The sequence below is a fragment of the Calidris pugnax genome, unplaced genomic scaffold (assembly GCF_001431845.1).
Source record: "Calidris pugnax isolate Ruff unplaced genomic scaffold, ASM143184v1 scaffold121, whole genome shotgun sequence".
Taxonomy (NCBI): Eukaryota; Metazoa; Chordata; class Aves; order Charadriiformes; family Scolopacidae; genus Calidris; species Calidris pugnax.
The window spans coordinates 58,542-76,384 of record NW_015090884.1 but is presented as its reverse complement, the minus strand read 5'-3'; the positions used below and the strand labels follow the sequence as shown (position 1 = coordinate 76,384).

The 17,843-nt window shown below is 50.0% G+C and overlaps 1 protein-coding gene across 1 annotated transcript in view; it reads right to left on the bottom strand.

The window, feature by feature from the left end:
- Positions 1-12,364, bottom strand: part of LOC106890951 (GRB2-associated-binding protein 2-like) — a 62,425-nt gene extending 50,061 nt beyond the window's left edge. The window contains exon 1 of the mRNA XM_014947095.1: positions 12,162-12,364. Within this exon, the coding sequence (XP_014802581.1) occupies positions 12,162-12,233 (72 nt within the window). The 5' untranslated portion in view covers positions 12,234-12,364. The remainder of the gene's footprint in view (positions 1-12,161) is intronic.
- Between the last annotated feature and the right edge of the window lie 5,479 nt (positions 12,365-17,843).

Here is a 17,843-nt window from a genome sequence, read left to right as displayed (position 1 = left end):
AGATGCTATTAGGGCAGCATCTCTGATCCAGGAGACACGATGGAAATAGTTTGGACGTGGCCAAAAAGGCTTTGGGAAGCAAAATAAATAATTTAAACCCAACCAAAACAAAAAAACAACCAGAAGATATTTCTGTCAATAGATTACAGGAAAAAGAGAGACCAAACAAACAGGATTTAAAAACTTAGGGGCCACGTGAAGAAGAGTCCAGAGTAGGCAGAGATGGAAAAGCTTTCCAAGCAACGGAAAGGAGGAAGCAATTTGAACGCTTAATACAGAAATGTCTAAGAGCTCTTCTCAACTGGTCCTGCCTCAAAGCCAGATTTCAACTATAAATAAAAATGTCCCCATTTCTGGCCCACGAGTGAACCTCCCATCCTGAACAGGCATCATTTTGGGGGTGAGAATATTCACATTTGGACGGAGAAGTTCATTTCTAGGTATTAGCGTAATGCAGACAACCAGACTGATGCGAGATTTCCCAGATTCTAACCTTCTCCAGGAAAACTGCGTAAGAGCTCAGGGGAGAAAAAAAAAAAAAAAAAAGGGAACCGCATACAAAAAGCCTAAATCCAGAGATGAAATCGCCCCCCCAGGTTGCTGGCATCAAATTATTCCAGATTCATTGGAGAAGCAGGCACCGCTGGCTATCTTACACGGCGAGAAACATATGCTTCCAGCACTCATATTTTCCTCCCGTTATTTAAAGGCACAGCTTGCAAGCTGAAGATGACGATGAGCTTTTCTTTTTTTTTTTTGACCTGATTTTTATTTCTTTATTAGTTTTTATTTTCTTGTGCATGCTGACCTTGAGGAATCCTCCCCAGGTTGCTGGCATCAAATTATTCCAGATTCATTGGAGAAACAGGCACCGCTGGCTATCTTACACGGCGAGAAACATATGCTTCCAGCCCTCAGATTTTCCTCCCGTTATTTAAAGGCACAGCTTGCAAGCTGAAGACAACGATGAGCTTTTCTTATTTTTTTTTTGTCCCGTTATTTAAAGGCACAGCTTGCAAGCTGAAGATGACGATGAGCTTTTCTTTTTTTTTTTTGACCTGATTTTTATTTCTTTATTAGTTTTTATTTTATTTTGCATGCTGACCTTGAGGAATTCCTCTTCGTACGATGCGAGATTTCCCAGATTCTAACCTTCTCCAGGAAAACTGCGTAAGAGCTCAGGGGAAAAAAAAAAAAAAAAAAGGGAACCGCATACAAAAAGCCTAAATCCAGAGATGAAATCGCCCCCCCAGGTTGCTGGCATCAAATTATTCCAGATTCATTGGAGAAGCAGGCACCGCTGGCTATCTTACACGGCGAGAAACATATGCTTCCAGCACTCATATTTTCCTCCCGTTATTTAAAGGCACAGCTTGCAAGCTGAAGATGACGATGAGCTTTTCTTTTTTTTTTTTGACCTGATTTTTATTTCTTTATTAGTTTTTATTTTCTTGTGCATGCTGACCTTGAGGAATTTCCCTTTGTATGTTGTAAAACCAGGTGGTTGCAGGGATACCTTAGGTGCCAGCGTGGTCACCTGGAGGCACGCACGCTGTCTGTGTGTCTTCTTGAGGTCTTGGCTCCATTCTCTGTGATTTCACATGCTGAATATTGGTGAATATTGGCCTCTTCTGTGGCTCATCATGAATAAGAAAGGAGATGCTCTGCACTGACTGCCTCCCGCCCGTTTGCTGCTGGTTTAACCTGTGATAAGCACAAAGTTGGTTTCGCTGGGCACCGAGGTGTCCAGGGGGCTGACCTGCTGGAGAGCAGCTCTGAGGAGAAAGACCTAGGAGTCCTGGTGGACAGTAGGATGACCATAAGCCAAAGCAGCTCTGAGGAGAAAGACCTAGGAGTCCTGGTGGACAGTAGGATGACCATCAGCCAAAAATGTGCCCTTGTGGCCAAGAAAGCCAATGGCATCCTGGGGGGCATCAGGAAGAGTATGACCAGCAGGTGGAGGGAGGTCATCCTGCCCCTCTGCTCTGCCCTGGTGAGGTCCCATCTGGAGCACTGGGTCCAGTTCTGGGCCCCCCAGTTCAAGAAGAACAGGGAGATGCTGGAGAAGGTACAGCAGAGGGCTACAGAGAGGATTAGGGGACTAGAACATCTCTCTTAGGAGGAAAGGCTGAGGGACTTGGGTCTTTTTGGTCTGGAGAAGAGAAGGCTGAGGGGGGATCTGATCAACTCCTATAAATACTTAAAGGGTGGGTCTCCAGAGGATGGGGCCAGTCTTTTTTCAGTGGTGCCCAGGGACAGATCAAGAGGTAATGGGGACAAACTTGAATATAAGAAGTTCCACCTAAACATGAGGAGGAACTTCTTTACATAGAGGATGGCAGAGCCCTGGAATAGGCTGCCCAGAGAGGTGGTGGAGTCTCCTTCTCTGGAGACATTCAAACCCCTGCCTGGACACGTTCCTGTGCAACCTGCTCTGGGTGGACTTGCTTTGGCAGAGAGGTTGGACTAGATGGTGTTCAGAGGTCCCTTCCAACCCCATGTGATTCTGTGATCCCGTTTCTCCAGATTCAGGCTGAAAAAAGCCTAAGGAGGAACAAACCTGCCTGTCCCTCTGCAAGTGTCAGACCTGGACCACTTTGCCCCAGCATTTTCAGGCCAGCAACTCTGAAAGCTTGTGCCTAAAAGCATCCAGCCACAGTGGGTTATTTGGGTTATTAACACAGTGTTGAGTGTAAACAAGTCATTTCTAACACCAATGACTTCTCAGTTGGGAAGAGAGACTGGAAAAGGCAAACAAAAACCCAACCCAGCCTTTCCCTGTTTGGCTCCTTTCGAGCCCCCAGCACTGTGTGCTGGGGAAGGACCAGAGATAAGGCACAGAGGCCATCTGATGTAGAAGCAAGAATGAAGTTTTTCCCTTTCTCAAGCTATTTGTGTTATTTGAAGAGCCACTGCTAGAGCATGGAGACACCAAATGAAACTTTGAAGGGCAGGTCTGCTCCTGGCTTATTCACCCACATGAGGAGCGCTGCTGTAGGTGCTGCTCAGTGACCCATAGCAGAGGTCCAAGATGCTCCAGGAGACTTTCTGGATGCTTAGCAGCTTTGGGAGCCTCTCCAGAGCCAGATATCCCAGCTGGTGCCATGGGCCAGGCTCTCAACAGCTTCCCCCTTGCAGCTCCAGATGAGGAAATCAGATCAGCCTGTATTTACACGCTGCCTCTCGTCCAAACGATATGCTTGTGTGTGTCGCAATTAAAATTCCATAAAATTACCCAGCCACAGGACGAGAATGAAGTTTTTCCCTTTCTCAAGCTATTTGTGTTATTTGAAGAGCCACTGCTAGAGCATGGAGACACCAAATGAAACTTTGAAGGGCAGGTCTGCTCCTGGCTTATTCACCCACATGAGGAGCGCCGCTGTAGGTGCTGCTCAGTGACCCATAGCAGAGGTCCAAGATGCTCCAGGAGACTTTCTGGATGCTTAGCAGCTTTGGGAGCCTCTCCAGAGCCAGATATCCCAGCTGGTGCCATGGGCCAGGCTCTCAACAGCTTCCCCCTTGCAGCTCCAGATGAGGAAATCACATCAGCCTGTATTTACACGCTGCCTCTCGTCCAAACGATATGCTTGTGTGTGCCGCAATTAAAATTCCATGAAATTACCCAGCCAAAGGACTGTGTGGGGATAATAAGCATTTGCATATTGTTGATCCTGGCTTTAACCTCTTTTGGCCATATCCTTGGCAGGATGGGGTCTATCCCGCGGAGAAGGGCTGAGAGGTGAAGGAGAGGCCACGCAGAACAGCAACGACAGCAGCTCAGAAACCTCTTTCAGCTCTGTTGCTGCTCTCCGTGCACCCAGAAGTAAATCAAAGTCTCTCTTCCTCATTTCTCCCATCTCCCGAGATAGGGATAAACACGCTTTGCCACCACTCTTAGGTGCTGTAAGATCCACCCTAAGCATTACGATAAGGAAGTGAGACTTTAAAGACTTGATGGGAACACTGAAAGGAAGGGCAGTTTATACGAAAAGCAGTGATTTCCAAATCTTCTGGGTCAACTCATCTCAGAGAGCCCCCAGATGACCGTAGCACTCTCACTGTCTAAATCCCTGCTGGAAGTACTATGTACTCCTGGGGACCGGTTGCAGTCACAGAATCACAGAATCTTCTAGGTTGGAAGGGACCTCAAAGATCATCTTGTCCAACCATCAACCTAACTGACAAAAATAGACACCCGCACAACAAACAAGAAGCATCATCATCACTAAACCATACCTCCCAGCACTACATCAACCTGTCTTTTGAACACCTCCAGGGATGGTGCCTCAACCACCTCCCTGGGCAGCCCATTCCAATGTCTGAATCCCTTTCTGTAGCATCAGGCTTCCCCAGCAGCCAGGGGAGCAGCTCAGAAACCCCTGGCTCAGGGGGAAGGGATAAAGCCAAGCTGAGTTCCCAGCTGTGGGAATGACCCCGAGCACAAGTGCAGCCAAACCACTGACGTGCCCCGTGCCTCGGTTTCCCAACCCAACCAGACCCTTCAGGGCAGATGTGGTCTCCCCAAACACCCAGCCCATCGAGCCCCAATCCCAGTCTCTTCAGCTGCTACCGTAATCCAAATAAATAATACTTTCTCTGCCTTTGAGTCACTACTATAAATTATGTGCTTCAGTCTGGTAAACACTATTACATCACCTCTTGCATCTGACACTCACTAGAAAAAAAAGAGAGAGAGAAAAAAAAAGTGTTTCAGTATCACTTCTGCTCTCTTCCAAAAAGAAATGAAGCCAGTTTCCTGTTACACTTTCCTTAAGTATTGTTTGTCTTTCTAAAGTTCAACCTGTGCTTTGCCACCATCCATCTTTCACATCTGCCGTGGACTTTGCCAGGACCATCGGCCAGCTCTGAAGTCATGACAGACAGCTCAGGATTCACTCAAGCTGTCTTAAGCAAAGCCAAAGCACCATGAAAATACACCAGTTTCATTCCCCACACCACACGTGGACTCCTTACCTCTACGGGTATGTCCACCTCGGCCAATGCAATGCCTCAGGTTAGCCCTGACCAAACTAGTTTGAGTTTCAGCAGCTGAAGAAATGCCCTAGAACAGCACTTCTCACAGGTCCATTGTGTTGGTAGAAAACAGAACAAGGACTATCCACCTGCAGCAAGAGCTGGGCTAAAGCAGCTATATTGCTTCCTAGATGGGTGGCTCCACACTGCACTATGCCACTGAGGCATCAGAAACATTGGGTTGGAGGTACCTGGGGAAGTCTCTAGTCCAACCTTGCATTTGAGGTGTGACTAGATCAGGTCAGCTGGGATTTTCTCTAGCCAAGTCTTGAAAACCGCTCAAGACTGAGGCCCTGCAGCCTCTGTGGGAACCTGTTCCTCTGCACCATGACCCTCCTACTGAAGGAACTTCCCCAAGACCCGACCTGAACCTCCAAAATTGGGTTGTAGTTGTTGCCCCTTATTTTGCCACCTGCCAAAACTGAGAAGAGTTTGACTCCATCATCCCCATAACTATCCTTCCAGGGGCTGCAAGTTACTACATCAAGAGTAGAGTGTCATCATGGCAACATGCCACCCCCATCTGACTGCCCCTGGACAATGAATGCTACAGTAGGCAAAGGAACCCAAACCCAAGCCAAATGACCCTGAGAGAGGGTTGTGTGTTTTGACTCATCAGCAATGATGCAGCAGAGAAACAAGTTGTGGAGCGTGACTTTCGTGCAGGGTTGCACAAGAGAGGTGGTGCTGCAGGACCGCGTGCGGGCGCTGCCCTTGCAAGCAAAATGCATCCCGTGACCTCAAAAACCTTCTCCGGTGGAGCAAGACTTCATCCCTCCTCTGAATCATGGGGCAGGTGACAACAGCTAAGACACCTGATGGTCTTTTTGAACCAAGCCTGGAGATTACCTGGGAGGAGCAGGGTGTAGCGAGGCAGCTTGACAGATGGAATAAGATGCAAAGTCATGGAGTTCAGGGCTGTCAAAACTTTCTGCAGAAAACTTGTTTGCACTGGGTCAGAGGACTTCCCTGGGTCCCACCAGCAGATCCAGGTGACACGATTTGTGCCCTAAAGCCTCTTTGCTATCCCTCCCGAGTTCAGGCTCAAAATCCATAAATTCCCCCAAACCAGCCCTGGAAGGGACTTTTGGAGAATTTGTCAAATTTATTCCACTGCCTCAAAACAGGATCAGCAGTTTGGCCACTCTGCCCATCGAAACTTCCACCGACGGAGACTCCGAGCCCATCCCAAACCATCTGGTTCCAGAGGTTAGGAAGTTTTTTCCTAACACTTGCTTCCCTGGCTGCAGCTTGAGCTCAGCAGTTCTTGGCCTCCCACCGCTGGCCACGGAGAAGTTTACTCCCTTCCCCTTCACAGCTACCTTTGACATGCTCCAGGACTGTTATTTCTCCTCTCAGCCCTCTCATCCCTAGACTAAACAACCTCGTTTCCTTCAGTCTTTCCATGTTTTCTCGGTTTCTGCTCATTTTTTTGGGTGCTTTTCTCCGGAGTCTCTGCAACCGTTTCCTACTTTGGGTAGAGGGGAGCATCCCGAATCGGGCAGGGCACAGCTGAAGGTGAGACCTACCCACTAACACTCCTTAGAGAGGAGAGAAAAAGAGATGACTTTGCTGAATATCCATTTCTTTCTGGTTTGCTGCAGAGTTAAGGGGATCTCCTTTCTTCTCTCCCTGCTCTAAAATTTCATCCCGATCAGCACCGTGCCAAACCTCACCTGGTACCCCAATGTTCTCAGCAGTCTAAGACTTGTCTACTCCGGTGGTCCTACTTCAGCCCTCATCCTGTGGGGGCTGAAGTATTTAATGAGGATATCCTTGCTGTGCATCTTCAGGTGGGATATGAGGGGCTCCCCTACTTCAGGGACCACAACAAGTTCTTTATCTTTAGGAGTCACCCCTAGGAATAGGGCTGCGATCAGTAGATGTGCCAAACCTCACCTGGTACCCCAATGTTCTCAGCAGTCTAAGACTTCTCTACTCTGGTGGTCCTACTTCAGCCCTCATCCTGTGGGGGGTGAAGTATTTAATGAGGATATCCTTGCTGTGCATCTTCAGGTGGGATATGAGGGACCAAAAGAAGCTCTTTATCTTTAGGAGTCACCCCTAGGAATAGGGCTGCGATCAGTAGATCAGCCTGTTACCTTCAGGACAAGAGGTAACAGGCACAAACTTGAACGTAGGAAGTTCCACCTAAACACGAGGAGGAACTTCTTCACTTTGAGGGTGGCAGAGCCCTGGAAGAGGCTGCCCAGAGAGGTGGTGGAGTCTCCTTCTCTGGAGACATTCAAACCCCACCTGGACATGTTCCTGTGCAACCTGCTCTGGGTGGACCTGCTTTGGCAGGGGAGTTGGACTAGATGATCTCCAGAGGTCCCTTCCAACCCCATAGCATTCTGTGATTCTTTTATGCCCCCCTTAAACTTTCCTGCTCACCCCATAGGAGAGGAGCGTGTCTTTTGATGACCTTGACTAAACTGCTTCTGCTTGACGTCAAACACGACCACCGATGCACAAAGCCAAACTCTCCCCCCAGTTAAACCAGCGGGGGGGGGTGGAAATAAAAAAAGCAGCAAAGGATTGTAAAACCGATCCAAGAGGAGAAGCTTTTGTTTTAGTCAGAACCGTAGACACACATCTCAGCCAGCCAGAAAACACTCTGACTTCACGGTACATAAAGGAGCCGGCAGAGCTGGCTGATGTAACGACGGGGAGCTAAGAGCTCCTCTACCACGACAGCAATTATTTTTTTTTTAAATTGCTTTTCTGCCAGAGAGCCCACCCCCAAAGCCCATCGTGCCGGAGAGACACAAAACACCACTCTAAACCCACGTCTAACTGGGGAGACAACAGACAGGCACGTCCAGCGGGAGAGCACCAGGAGACAGTGAGTCAGTACGGAGCGGCACAACACGCGCTGCTCTCGGCTCCTCGGTCACACAACTGAAGCCAAGGGTTTTGTTTAGGGATTGGAGGGTTGGGTTGTGGTTTTTTTTATTATTTTATTATTTTTTTCATGGCTGTTTTAAGGAGGAACCGGGAGGATATAACTAAAGGACAGCTCTTGGGCTTGGTGGCTGCGTATGAGGAGACCCTTCCACACATGAAAGTCAGAAGGGGAGAAGGTGGGGACCTGTTATGATAAAATTGCTTTTCTGCCAGAGAGCCCACCCCCAAAGCCCATCGTGCCGGGCGGCGGAGAGACACAAAACACCACTCTAAACCCACGTCTAACTGGGGAGACAACAGACAGGCACGTCCAGCGGGAGAGCACCAGGAGACAGTGAGTCAGTACGGAGCGGCACAACACGCGCTGCTCTCGGCTCCTCGGTCACACAACTGAAGCCAAGGGTTTTGTTTAGGGATTGGAGGGTTGGGTTGTGGTTTTTTTTATTATTTTATTATTTTTTTCATGGCTGTTTTAAGGAGGAACCGGGAGGATATAACTAAAGGACAGCTCTTGGGCTTGGTGGCTGCGTATGAGGAGACCCTTCCACACATGAAAGTCAGAAGGGGAGAAGGTGGGGACCTGTTATGATAGGCAATGGTTTTAAACTAAAAGAGGGGAGATTCAGAGTAGATTTAAGGAAGAAATCTTTCACAATGAGGGCGGTGCCCCAACTAGCCCAGGTTGCCCAGAGAGGAGGGAGATGCCCCATCCCTGGAAATGTTCCAGGTCAGGTTGGACGGGGCTCTGAGCAACCCGATCTAGTGGAAGATGTCCCTGCTCAATGCAGGGGGGTTGGACTAGATGGCCTTTAAAGGTCCCTTCCAACCCAAACCATTCTGTGATTCATTGAAGGTACAAAAGTGTTTGTCTGGGAAAAAAAAAACAAAACAAAACAAAATCAAGCAAGAAGACGTTGGAGCTTGGAGGCAGAAGGTGCATTTTGATTTCTCCATTACTTTTGACCTTTGATTGTTTGGTTACCTTTCATTATCGATATTACAGTAGCATCTATAGGGCTCATCTGAGATCATGGGCTGCACATGAACCCCTGTCCTCAGTTACGAGGCAGAAAAGAGGCACAATTTGTCTCAGCCTTGAAACAGGCATTGTCTGATCAGATGAACGTCACCCAACGGAAGAGAAACTCCGGACCCCGATATTTCCCAGGGCATTGTACGAAAAGGTCCTACATAAAACATCCCACGATCTCATGTAAACACAATCCTCTAAAATGAAACCGAGCGGGTCCTGCTGTAAATGCAGATTAAGGCTGCGTGGACCAGGGGTGGAGAAAAAAAACCCTTCCCCAACTTCTCTAGATGGAATTTAGAAAGAAAATCTAGCACCTTCCCCTCTTGCCAAGGTTCTCCTTGAAAAGCAAAACCAAAACAAAACCAGGCTTATAAAAGCACAGCGTTTCAAGGACAGCAGTGGCCACACACCCATGTGCAGACACGTACGTTTGAAAGGCACTTGTCAAAGAAAAAATAAATCTATCATCTTCCCCGTGTCGATACGGCCAGAGCAGGAACTTCAAACCCGATTAGCAGCATCCTGCAGCCTGAGATTCCTCCTTTGAGGTCTCAAAGTAGAATATAAACCGAAGGCACAAGGAAAGCAGCAAAGCCAGCAGCTCAGCGCCTTCCCTTTGAGTCCGTACAAAAGCCGGAGTAACACCCTGGTGGCTGAAAACTCGCCTTTTGTACCTGAAAACCAAAGTCCAACCATGTGGGCTTGTTGGAGACGAAGGTGGGTTTTAGGGGAGCAAAGCCACCAGCCTCAGGATCTACCACATTCACCTGCTTGAAACTGCCATCAAAGAGAATCATAGAATGGTTTGGGTTGGAAGGGATCTTGAAGATCATCAAGTTCCAACCCCCTGCCCTGGGCAGGGACACCTCCCACCAGACCAGGTTGCTCAAAGCCCCGTCCAGCCTGGCCTTGAACCCCTCCAGGGATGGGGCAGCCACAGCTTCTCTCTCCAACCTGTTCCAAGAGAACAATTTGGAGCCTAGAGGAGAGCTGGAGAGGGACTCTGTCAGGAAGTGTAGTGACAGGACAAGGGGTAACAGTTTTAAATTGGAAGAGGGGAGATTTAGATTAGATATTAGGAAGAAATTCTTTCCTGGGAGGGTGGTGAGGCACTGGAACAGGTTGCCCAGAGAAGCTGTGGACACCCCATCCCTGGAGGGGTTCAAGACCAGATTGGATGGGGCTTTGAGCAACTTGGTCTGGTGGGAGGTGGGGGTTGGAACTTGATGATCTTCAAGATCCCTTCCAACCCAAACCATACTATGATTCTATGATTTAACTTGATCAATGCACCAACACCCTGGATGCACAACGCACTTAAAGAAATACTATTATACTAATAATAACGCATTAAAAAGCAAGGGAATGGGGCGCCACCGAGCGAGGAGCAGTCCCAGTGAAGGTCAACGTTTTCAAATCCAGCCACCAAGAGCAGGAAGCCGCTGCAAAACGGCGTGACTGGAAGGGAAGTCCCACTGACCACAGCTCCGGGACCGAGATCCCCTCGAGTGACATCTGCCGAGCGGGGGCTTCCTGCCCTGCGGAGGCTGCGTGGGACGGATGGGCACATCTCAGCACGGCCACGTTTCCTCTCGAAGTAGAGGCTGGGGAGGGGGGGGAATGAGGATGTTTTGAAAACATAGGTGGCTTGCAAAGCACTTTGGGATGTTATCATCTGGATGAAAAGCACTCTTATGCCCGTCGATAATTAGCGTTTGCTGATGGGGTGTCACACCCTCGTGCAGAGAGAGTTGAGCAGATTTATTTGGCTCTCACTGGAATGCTGGAGCACAGGCTGGATATTCAGGAGGTGATGTGAGTGCCCTTTCACGGGGTGTAGGGGGGGGGGGGGGAGATAGGGGGGAGAGACGCTGGGGAGCTAACGATGTTTGATGAGTTAAGGCCACTGGTGACTCAGGATCAGCAATTAGTTGATTTCTGCGGGAGGAAGGTGCCCTGCTCCATTAAGCTAAAAGCATCCTCCACAGTTGAGCAGGCACCAAGTCATTTCTTCTGGCCAGCTCCCCCCCCCCAAGCCTGCCTACAGACATCGGGGGGTTGATATTTCCCGTGGAAACACACGGTTTTACCGTTGTCACAGTACATTTTGGTGGGGCTGGAGGGGGGAACAGGGAGGAAAAGAACTGTATTCCCTCACGGCTCCATCCTGAGCCAACCTGATCATCCCTCGAAGGGAATGGGGCACACAAGGAAAGGATTGCCAAGAGCGACCGGGCACGCAAAGGGATGTGGCATCACCAATACCTATGGGGTTGCACCCATTTTGGCCATGGGAAACACCAGATCACAAATGGGATACCCCTCCAGCCCTGCATCACCCCGTGACAGGGCTCTCCAGACATCCACCTCCCTCCCAAGAGGAGGCAGCGATGCTTCCATCAATCAATAACAAGCACTGACAGGGAGGGGGGAGACACCAGCTGCTTCCCATTCCCAAAATCCATGCAAGCCAAAGCGACGGGACCGAAGGACGATTCCCTCCTTGGATGGGAGAGCACCCAGCTCTCTCCCAGAGGCTGGGTCCCAAAGCCTGGCAGAGGTTGGTGGCTGGAATCAGGGAGCGGGACCCCGGCTTCATCCCGGGGAACGATGTGCCAAGTCATGGGGTGGCAGCTCCACGCTCCCCGTCGGGCGGAGGGCGCAAAGAACAGTTATTCCTTTCAATGAGCCGGGGGGGAATGTGACAGAGCTGGCATTTGGACCCTCTTTTTTACAACTTCTTTGAAGTGTTTGATCTCGGCCACTAATGGCACAAAGGGCTATCAAAGCCCCAACTGGTGCTATCTTCAAAGGCTTCGGACGTTCAATGATTAATAGGAACCGTGCGCGGGGATGGGGGGGTGGAGGGGGAAGCGACCGTTATGGGGGTGTTCTGAGAAAGGAAATCATGCTCTGAGGAATGAATAAAAGTCTACAGGTGTCAAAAATGTGTCCCTGCCTACCTAATTTGCTCCTATTATCTTGATTTATTTTATGGATTTGAGTATTTAAATATCTATCCTGTTTTTTGGTAATACGTTGCATTTGTTCCAACTGGAATTTTTTTCTAGCATTCCTAAAAGCTAAGGTAATCTTAAAAAGGCATTTCTGCACAGAAAAAAAGAAAAAAAAAAAAACAAACCAAAAAGATGAAGGTAGAGAAGAGCTGGGGTGGGTTGAGACTTACGTATCTCCTTAACTTCTTCTCCGGCGGTGACTTTCGGAGCCAGCCCGAACACACCACCTCCCCGCCGCTCATCGCGGCTGCCGGGCGGCTGCTCTCCCCCGCCGCGGGCGCTCAGCGCCGGCAGCGCCGGCCCATGGAGGGCGGTGGAAGGATGGATGGATGGATGGATGGATGAAGGGTGGATGTGTGGGTGGGTGGGTGGATGGATGGATGAAGGGGGGGGGGGGCTCCTCCTCCTCCTCCGCCGCCGCCGCCGCCGCCGGGGGAAAGCAGGAAACTGGCTCCTTCCCCGGCTTCACCACGCCTCCCGCCCCGCTTTAAAGATACAAACCCCGCGGGGAAGAAGAAGGGGTTGCCCGCACCCCCCGGAGGTTTCCCCCTCGGCTTCTCATCCAGCCCTCATACCCTTCCCCCCTCCCGCTTTAGCACTGGGGAGAGAAGAACCTGATTAGAATCATAGAATCGTCTAGGTTGGAAGAGACCCTTGGGATCATCGAGTCCAACCATCTACCCTACTCTACAAAGTCATTTAAGATCCGTTTAGATGCAGTGCTAAGGGACATGGTGTAGGGGATGACTTTGTAGAGTAGGGTAGATGGTTGGACTCGATGATCCCAAGGGTCTCTTCCAACCTCAATGATTCTATGATTAAGGTCAACACAGAGAAGTGTAAGGTTCTGCACCTGGGGAGGAAGAACCCCGGGTACCAATATCGGTTTGGGGTGGATCTTCTGGGAAGCACTGCTGAGAAGAAGGGTCTGGGGGTCCTGGGGGATAGGAAACTATCCATGAGCCAGCAATGTGCTCTTGTGGTCAAAAGGGCCAACGGGATCCTGGGCTGCACAGGGAAGAGTGTGGCCAGTAGGTGGAGGAAGGTCATTCTCCACCTCTGCTTTGCACTGGGGAGGACACAACTGGAATAGTGTGTCCAGTCCTGCACCCCCCAGTTCAAGAGGGACAGGGATCTACTGGAGAGAGTCCAGCATAGGGCAACAAAGATGATGGAGGGATTGGAGCACCTCCCTTAGGAGGAAAGGTTCAAAGAGCTGGAGCTCTGTAGCCTGGAGAAGAGAAGACTGAGGGGAGACCTTATCAATGTTTACAAGTTCCTAAAGAGTGGGTTGAAGGAGGATGGAGCCAGACTCTTTTCAGTGGTTCCCAGTGACAAGCCAAGGGCAACGGGCACAAGCTGGAACATGGGAAGTTCCACTCAAATATGAGGAAGAACTTCTTTCAGGCGAAGGTGCCAGAGCCCTAGAACAGGCTGCCCAGGGAGGGGGTGGAGTCCCCTTCTCTGGAGATCTTCAAGCCCTGCCTGGATGCTCCTGAGTGATGTGCTCTGGGCAACCCTGCTTTGGCAGGGGAGTTGGACTGGGTGATCTCTAGAAGGTCCCTTCCAACTCTGACAATGCCGTGGTTCCATGATATAGAAACTTCACCCATACCACAGCAGGTCACCTGCATGGCAGCCCAGCGCTGCCTTAATCAAAAAGTCATCCCCCCGCCCCCCCCGCAAACCCCTCCACCGTAAGGTTTAATCACCCCAGGACCCTTCCCCTTTCTTGATGGAAAAGGCCCTTCTCACCCCAAAAAAGAGACACTGGCTTTTGCCCCGCCGCGCTCAGGGACTTGTACGTGAGAAGAAGATGCCACAGGAAAACAAAGAGGTTGAGTAAGAAACAGCCAAACACCGGCGATGGAAAAAAAAAACACCAAACCCTCCTGGATGGAAAAAAAAAAAAAATAAAATTGAGGGGGATCGATAAAAGCTTCATATTTTATTATTGATTTTTAAATAATGGAGCTGTGCCCACTGAAAGGGGATTTGACTGCCACTGGAGTCTCAGGCAGTTTCGTATTACAGCGTATTAAACCCCGGCTGAGATTAACTATCATCTTCCAGATCTAGAAACACTGTACATTGAAAAGTCTGACCCTCTGCCCAGCTCCGGCAGCGCAAAAAAAAAACAACCCAAACTTCCTTCCTCGGCCCTGCGAGGGGGATTAGGCTCTAACCCCTCCTTTTGCTCCATCCCTAAACCCAAAAATCTGGGCATGGCACTCGTAAAAGCCGAGTCCTCCCAGCCCACGGCACGCTCACGCTGCTGGGGAAATACAACTTGGAAGAGGGGGGGGGGGGAATTCTTTGCTGGGGGTGGGTTTCTGAGACCTGTCTCTATACGGTACTTCTGTCCCAAACCTGCTCGGCCACATTCAGTCATTCCTGCCTCAACTTCCTGGCCCGTCCAACCTCCCCGGGCAGGGACGGTTCCCTCCTGACCTGTTTTGGTGCAATAACAGCTCCACGCCGGCGTGGATGCTCTACGGCACGTCGAACAACAACAGTCTTTTATGGAACGCCGCTCACACAGGGATCTTGCATCACTTTGGAGCCATAATTACAAGTTGGAGAGCCTCTGGGAGGTAGGCACGGCACCTCTTCTCCAGACGGGGACACCACGGTTAAGCCATATGTTGTTTATCATCTTCTTGAATGCATAAGAAAAGGGGAATAACCCCTTAAAGAGCAAGGGTGTTATTTGGCAGGAATGTATTTTTTCCCAACAGCTTGCTTTGGCTTTTCCTGCCAGCAGGATGCCAAGGCTCATCTTCCTGAATGCATAAGAAAAGGGGAATAACCCCTTAAAGAGCAAGGGTGTTATTTGGCAGGAATGTATTTTTTCCCCAACAGCTTGCTTTGGCTTTTCCTGCCAGCGGGATGCCAAGGCTGAAAGTGATTTTTCTACCTTTTCACCGCTCAAAGGAAGGGGTTGATCCTAGACAAGCGTGGGGCAACCCCTGCATTGATGATGGCCACGATCACTGAAAGTGATTTTTCTACCTTTTCACCGCCCAAAGGAAGGGGTTGATCCTCGTCAAGCGCAGGGCAACCCCTGCATTGATGATGGCCATGGTCATCTAGAGAAGAGAAGGCTGAGGGGGGGATCTGATCAACACCTATAAATACTTAAAGGGTGGGTGTCAAGAGGATGGGGCCAGTCTTTTTTCAGTGGTGCCCAGCGACAGGACAAGAGGAAATGGGCACAAACTTGAACATAAGAAGTTCCACCTAAACATGAGGAGGAACTTCTTTCCTTTGAGGGTGGCAGAGCCCTGGAAGAGGCTGCCCAGAGAGGTGGTAGAGTCTCCTTCTCTGGAGACATTCCAAACCCGCCTGGACACATTCCTGTGCAACCTGCTCTGGGTAGACCTGCTTTGGCAGGGGGTTGGACTAGATGATCTCCAGAGGTCCCTTCCAACCCCATATCATTCTGTGATCCTGTGATTCCATGATCTCTGCCAATGGAGCTGAGGGCAGGGGGGTTGGAGAGGCCCGTTCTGTGCTGGCACCAGCCGGCATCACCTTCTTCAGCGCGCTGGAGCCGGATCAATTTACGCCGCATGAGAGCTGAGTGTCTCGCCCAAAAACTCTCCTTTTGTGCGTTCGCTGGGAAAACTGTGTCCTGGTGACCTGCCCTTGAGAGATCTTCCCCAAACCCCGAGCAGTTTCGGGGAGGCTGCTCACCTACTGGGGATTTGTAAAGACCCAATTTGTAAAGACCCGATGGAGAGCAGAACGTCACCGTTAACAGGCAGGTATCGTGCAGAGCTGTCCCATGGAAGCTGTTCCAGAGCTGTTCCTGGAATTTCAGGAAGAAATTTTTTACTATGAGGGTGGTGAGACACTGGAACAGGTTGCCCAGGGAAGTTGTGGATGACCCATCCCTGGAAGTGTTCAAGGCCAGGCTGGATGGGGCCTTGAGCAACCTGCTCCAGTGGGAGGTGTCCCTGCCCATGGCAGGGGGGTTGGACCTCGATGATCTTTGAGGTCCCTTCCAACCCAAACCATTCTATGATTCTATGGGGTATGTTAAGGATTCAGGGGTTGGGAATTCGCTCCTACGGACACCAGTGCAAAGTGGTATCAGTTTGAAAACCAGTTGCAGAGAACCCTGTCTGCTTTTTTATGTCAACAGCTCTCACCAGGCACACCTCATTTGGGTGACGGATGTTTAAAGAAACGCTCCGTAATTATCGTCGTGTGAGTTGGAATGATTTATTCTACATCTTCTGTCCCAGCCTTTGGCTTATCACTCTCCTCCCTGGCTGCACGATCCTCTCTCTCCGCTCATCCCCTCCTCTGGATGGTATTTACTGACTTGATTATAGCACAAGATAGAGCTGAACGGTGTCCAAAATGTGCAGTACCCCTGCGAATTCTTTTTTTTTTGACACCTTTGGTGATGCCTTATTGCAAAAACCTGCCACGTGTAGCTCAGATTGCTGGGACTTTGGGCTGGGAAACAGGTTGTGCTCTCTCTATTCTTCAGAACGTTGACATTTCAAACGGGGAAATAGAAGCTTCTGCGGAGAGAAAACGCTCGAAACAAAGATGCTCCACGTGAACGTGCCTCCCGAATTCCTCTGGGTGGGAACAGCGAGTTGATTCTGGCGTGGGGCTGCCAGATGATTACATACGATCCCACGTATGTAACGCTGCGATGCCTGACAATGCTGGCCCCACTTAAAGCCTTTGGCCAGGGATTCAGATCTTATTCCCAGTGCCTCTAGGAGTTAAAGACGAGGGATGTCATGATTTGGCAGCGCTCGGCCCATTCGTAACAGTTTTTACCAACTTCAAGCTGTTCCCTCCAACCGGCGGCGGGGACTGAACTCGGGCTGGCCCCAGCTGACTGCGTAAAATCTCCAGAGTCGGAGCTACCAGCCAAAGCAGCCTTGGCAGAAAACTGTGAAAACCACATCCTCGTGTTGGAAAAAAAAACAACAAAAAACCAAAAAAAACACGAGGAGGGAGTTGTGTGAAGCCGGGGAGAATTCGTCTCTGCCAGCAGGAGCCACTGCAGGGGGAAGAGCAGAATTAGCAGGCGCAGCAAGGGAGAAATTAAGAGATGCCATGTAAGAAATCATATTCCTCTCACAAGGGTAATAAGGGCAGGAAGAAAACCATCTTTTTCCAAGAAAAAACCCTTGTGCTGTGTCTTTAATGTGCTGGGGACGGGGGGCACAAAAAAAAAAGTGACACTTTCTCCTGCAGAAACCTCCGGGGTTTTTAATCACAACCATCAGGGCGCTGCCTTGCTCGTGGCCCGAAACCCGAAATCTGTGAAAAATCAGAACTTCTAAGAAAGAAACCACAACGCCCGCCGCTCCTCCCGCCCATCCAAATTTATGTAAATGAGCTGTGCCATCTACTGGCAGAAGGGAGAGCTGCAGGTGGAAACGGCAGGGATGGATGGATGGAGGCGCAGGGCATTTCCTGGGGATTAGGGACCAGCTGGATGAAATGCTTTGGGCTACTTACCCCAGCCAGGGGCTAATCCCTTGGAAATGCCCTCTGCTGAGGTTAATAGAAAGTGAAACGTGCCCTGGGGTGGGGGGAGGCTTTAAAAATCTGCTGTGCTGCTCGGTGCTACACGCCGGCTTTTCGATTCCGAGCCAACGCTGGGTCTCACGAGATCCAGCTCCACAACAATACGACCTGGCTTTATCTTCACCAAACAGTTCCTGCAGCAGAGCCGGATGGAAGCAGCTTTTTTTTAAAATTATCATTTCATCAAGAATTTTCAAGGTTAAAAAAAAAAATAAATCAAAAGATCGCCCCTTTCAAGAACTCGAGTCTTTTCAAGCCTTCCACCCTCCGTAAAAGAACAGAGCAAAGCC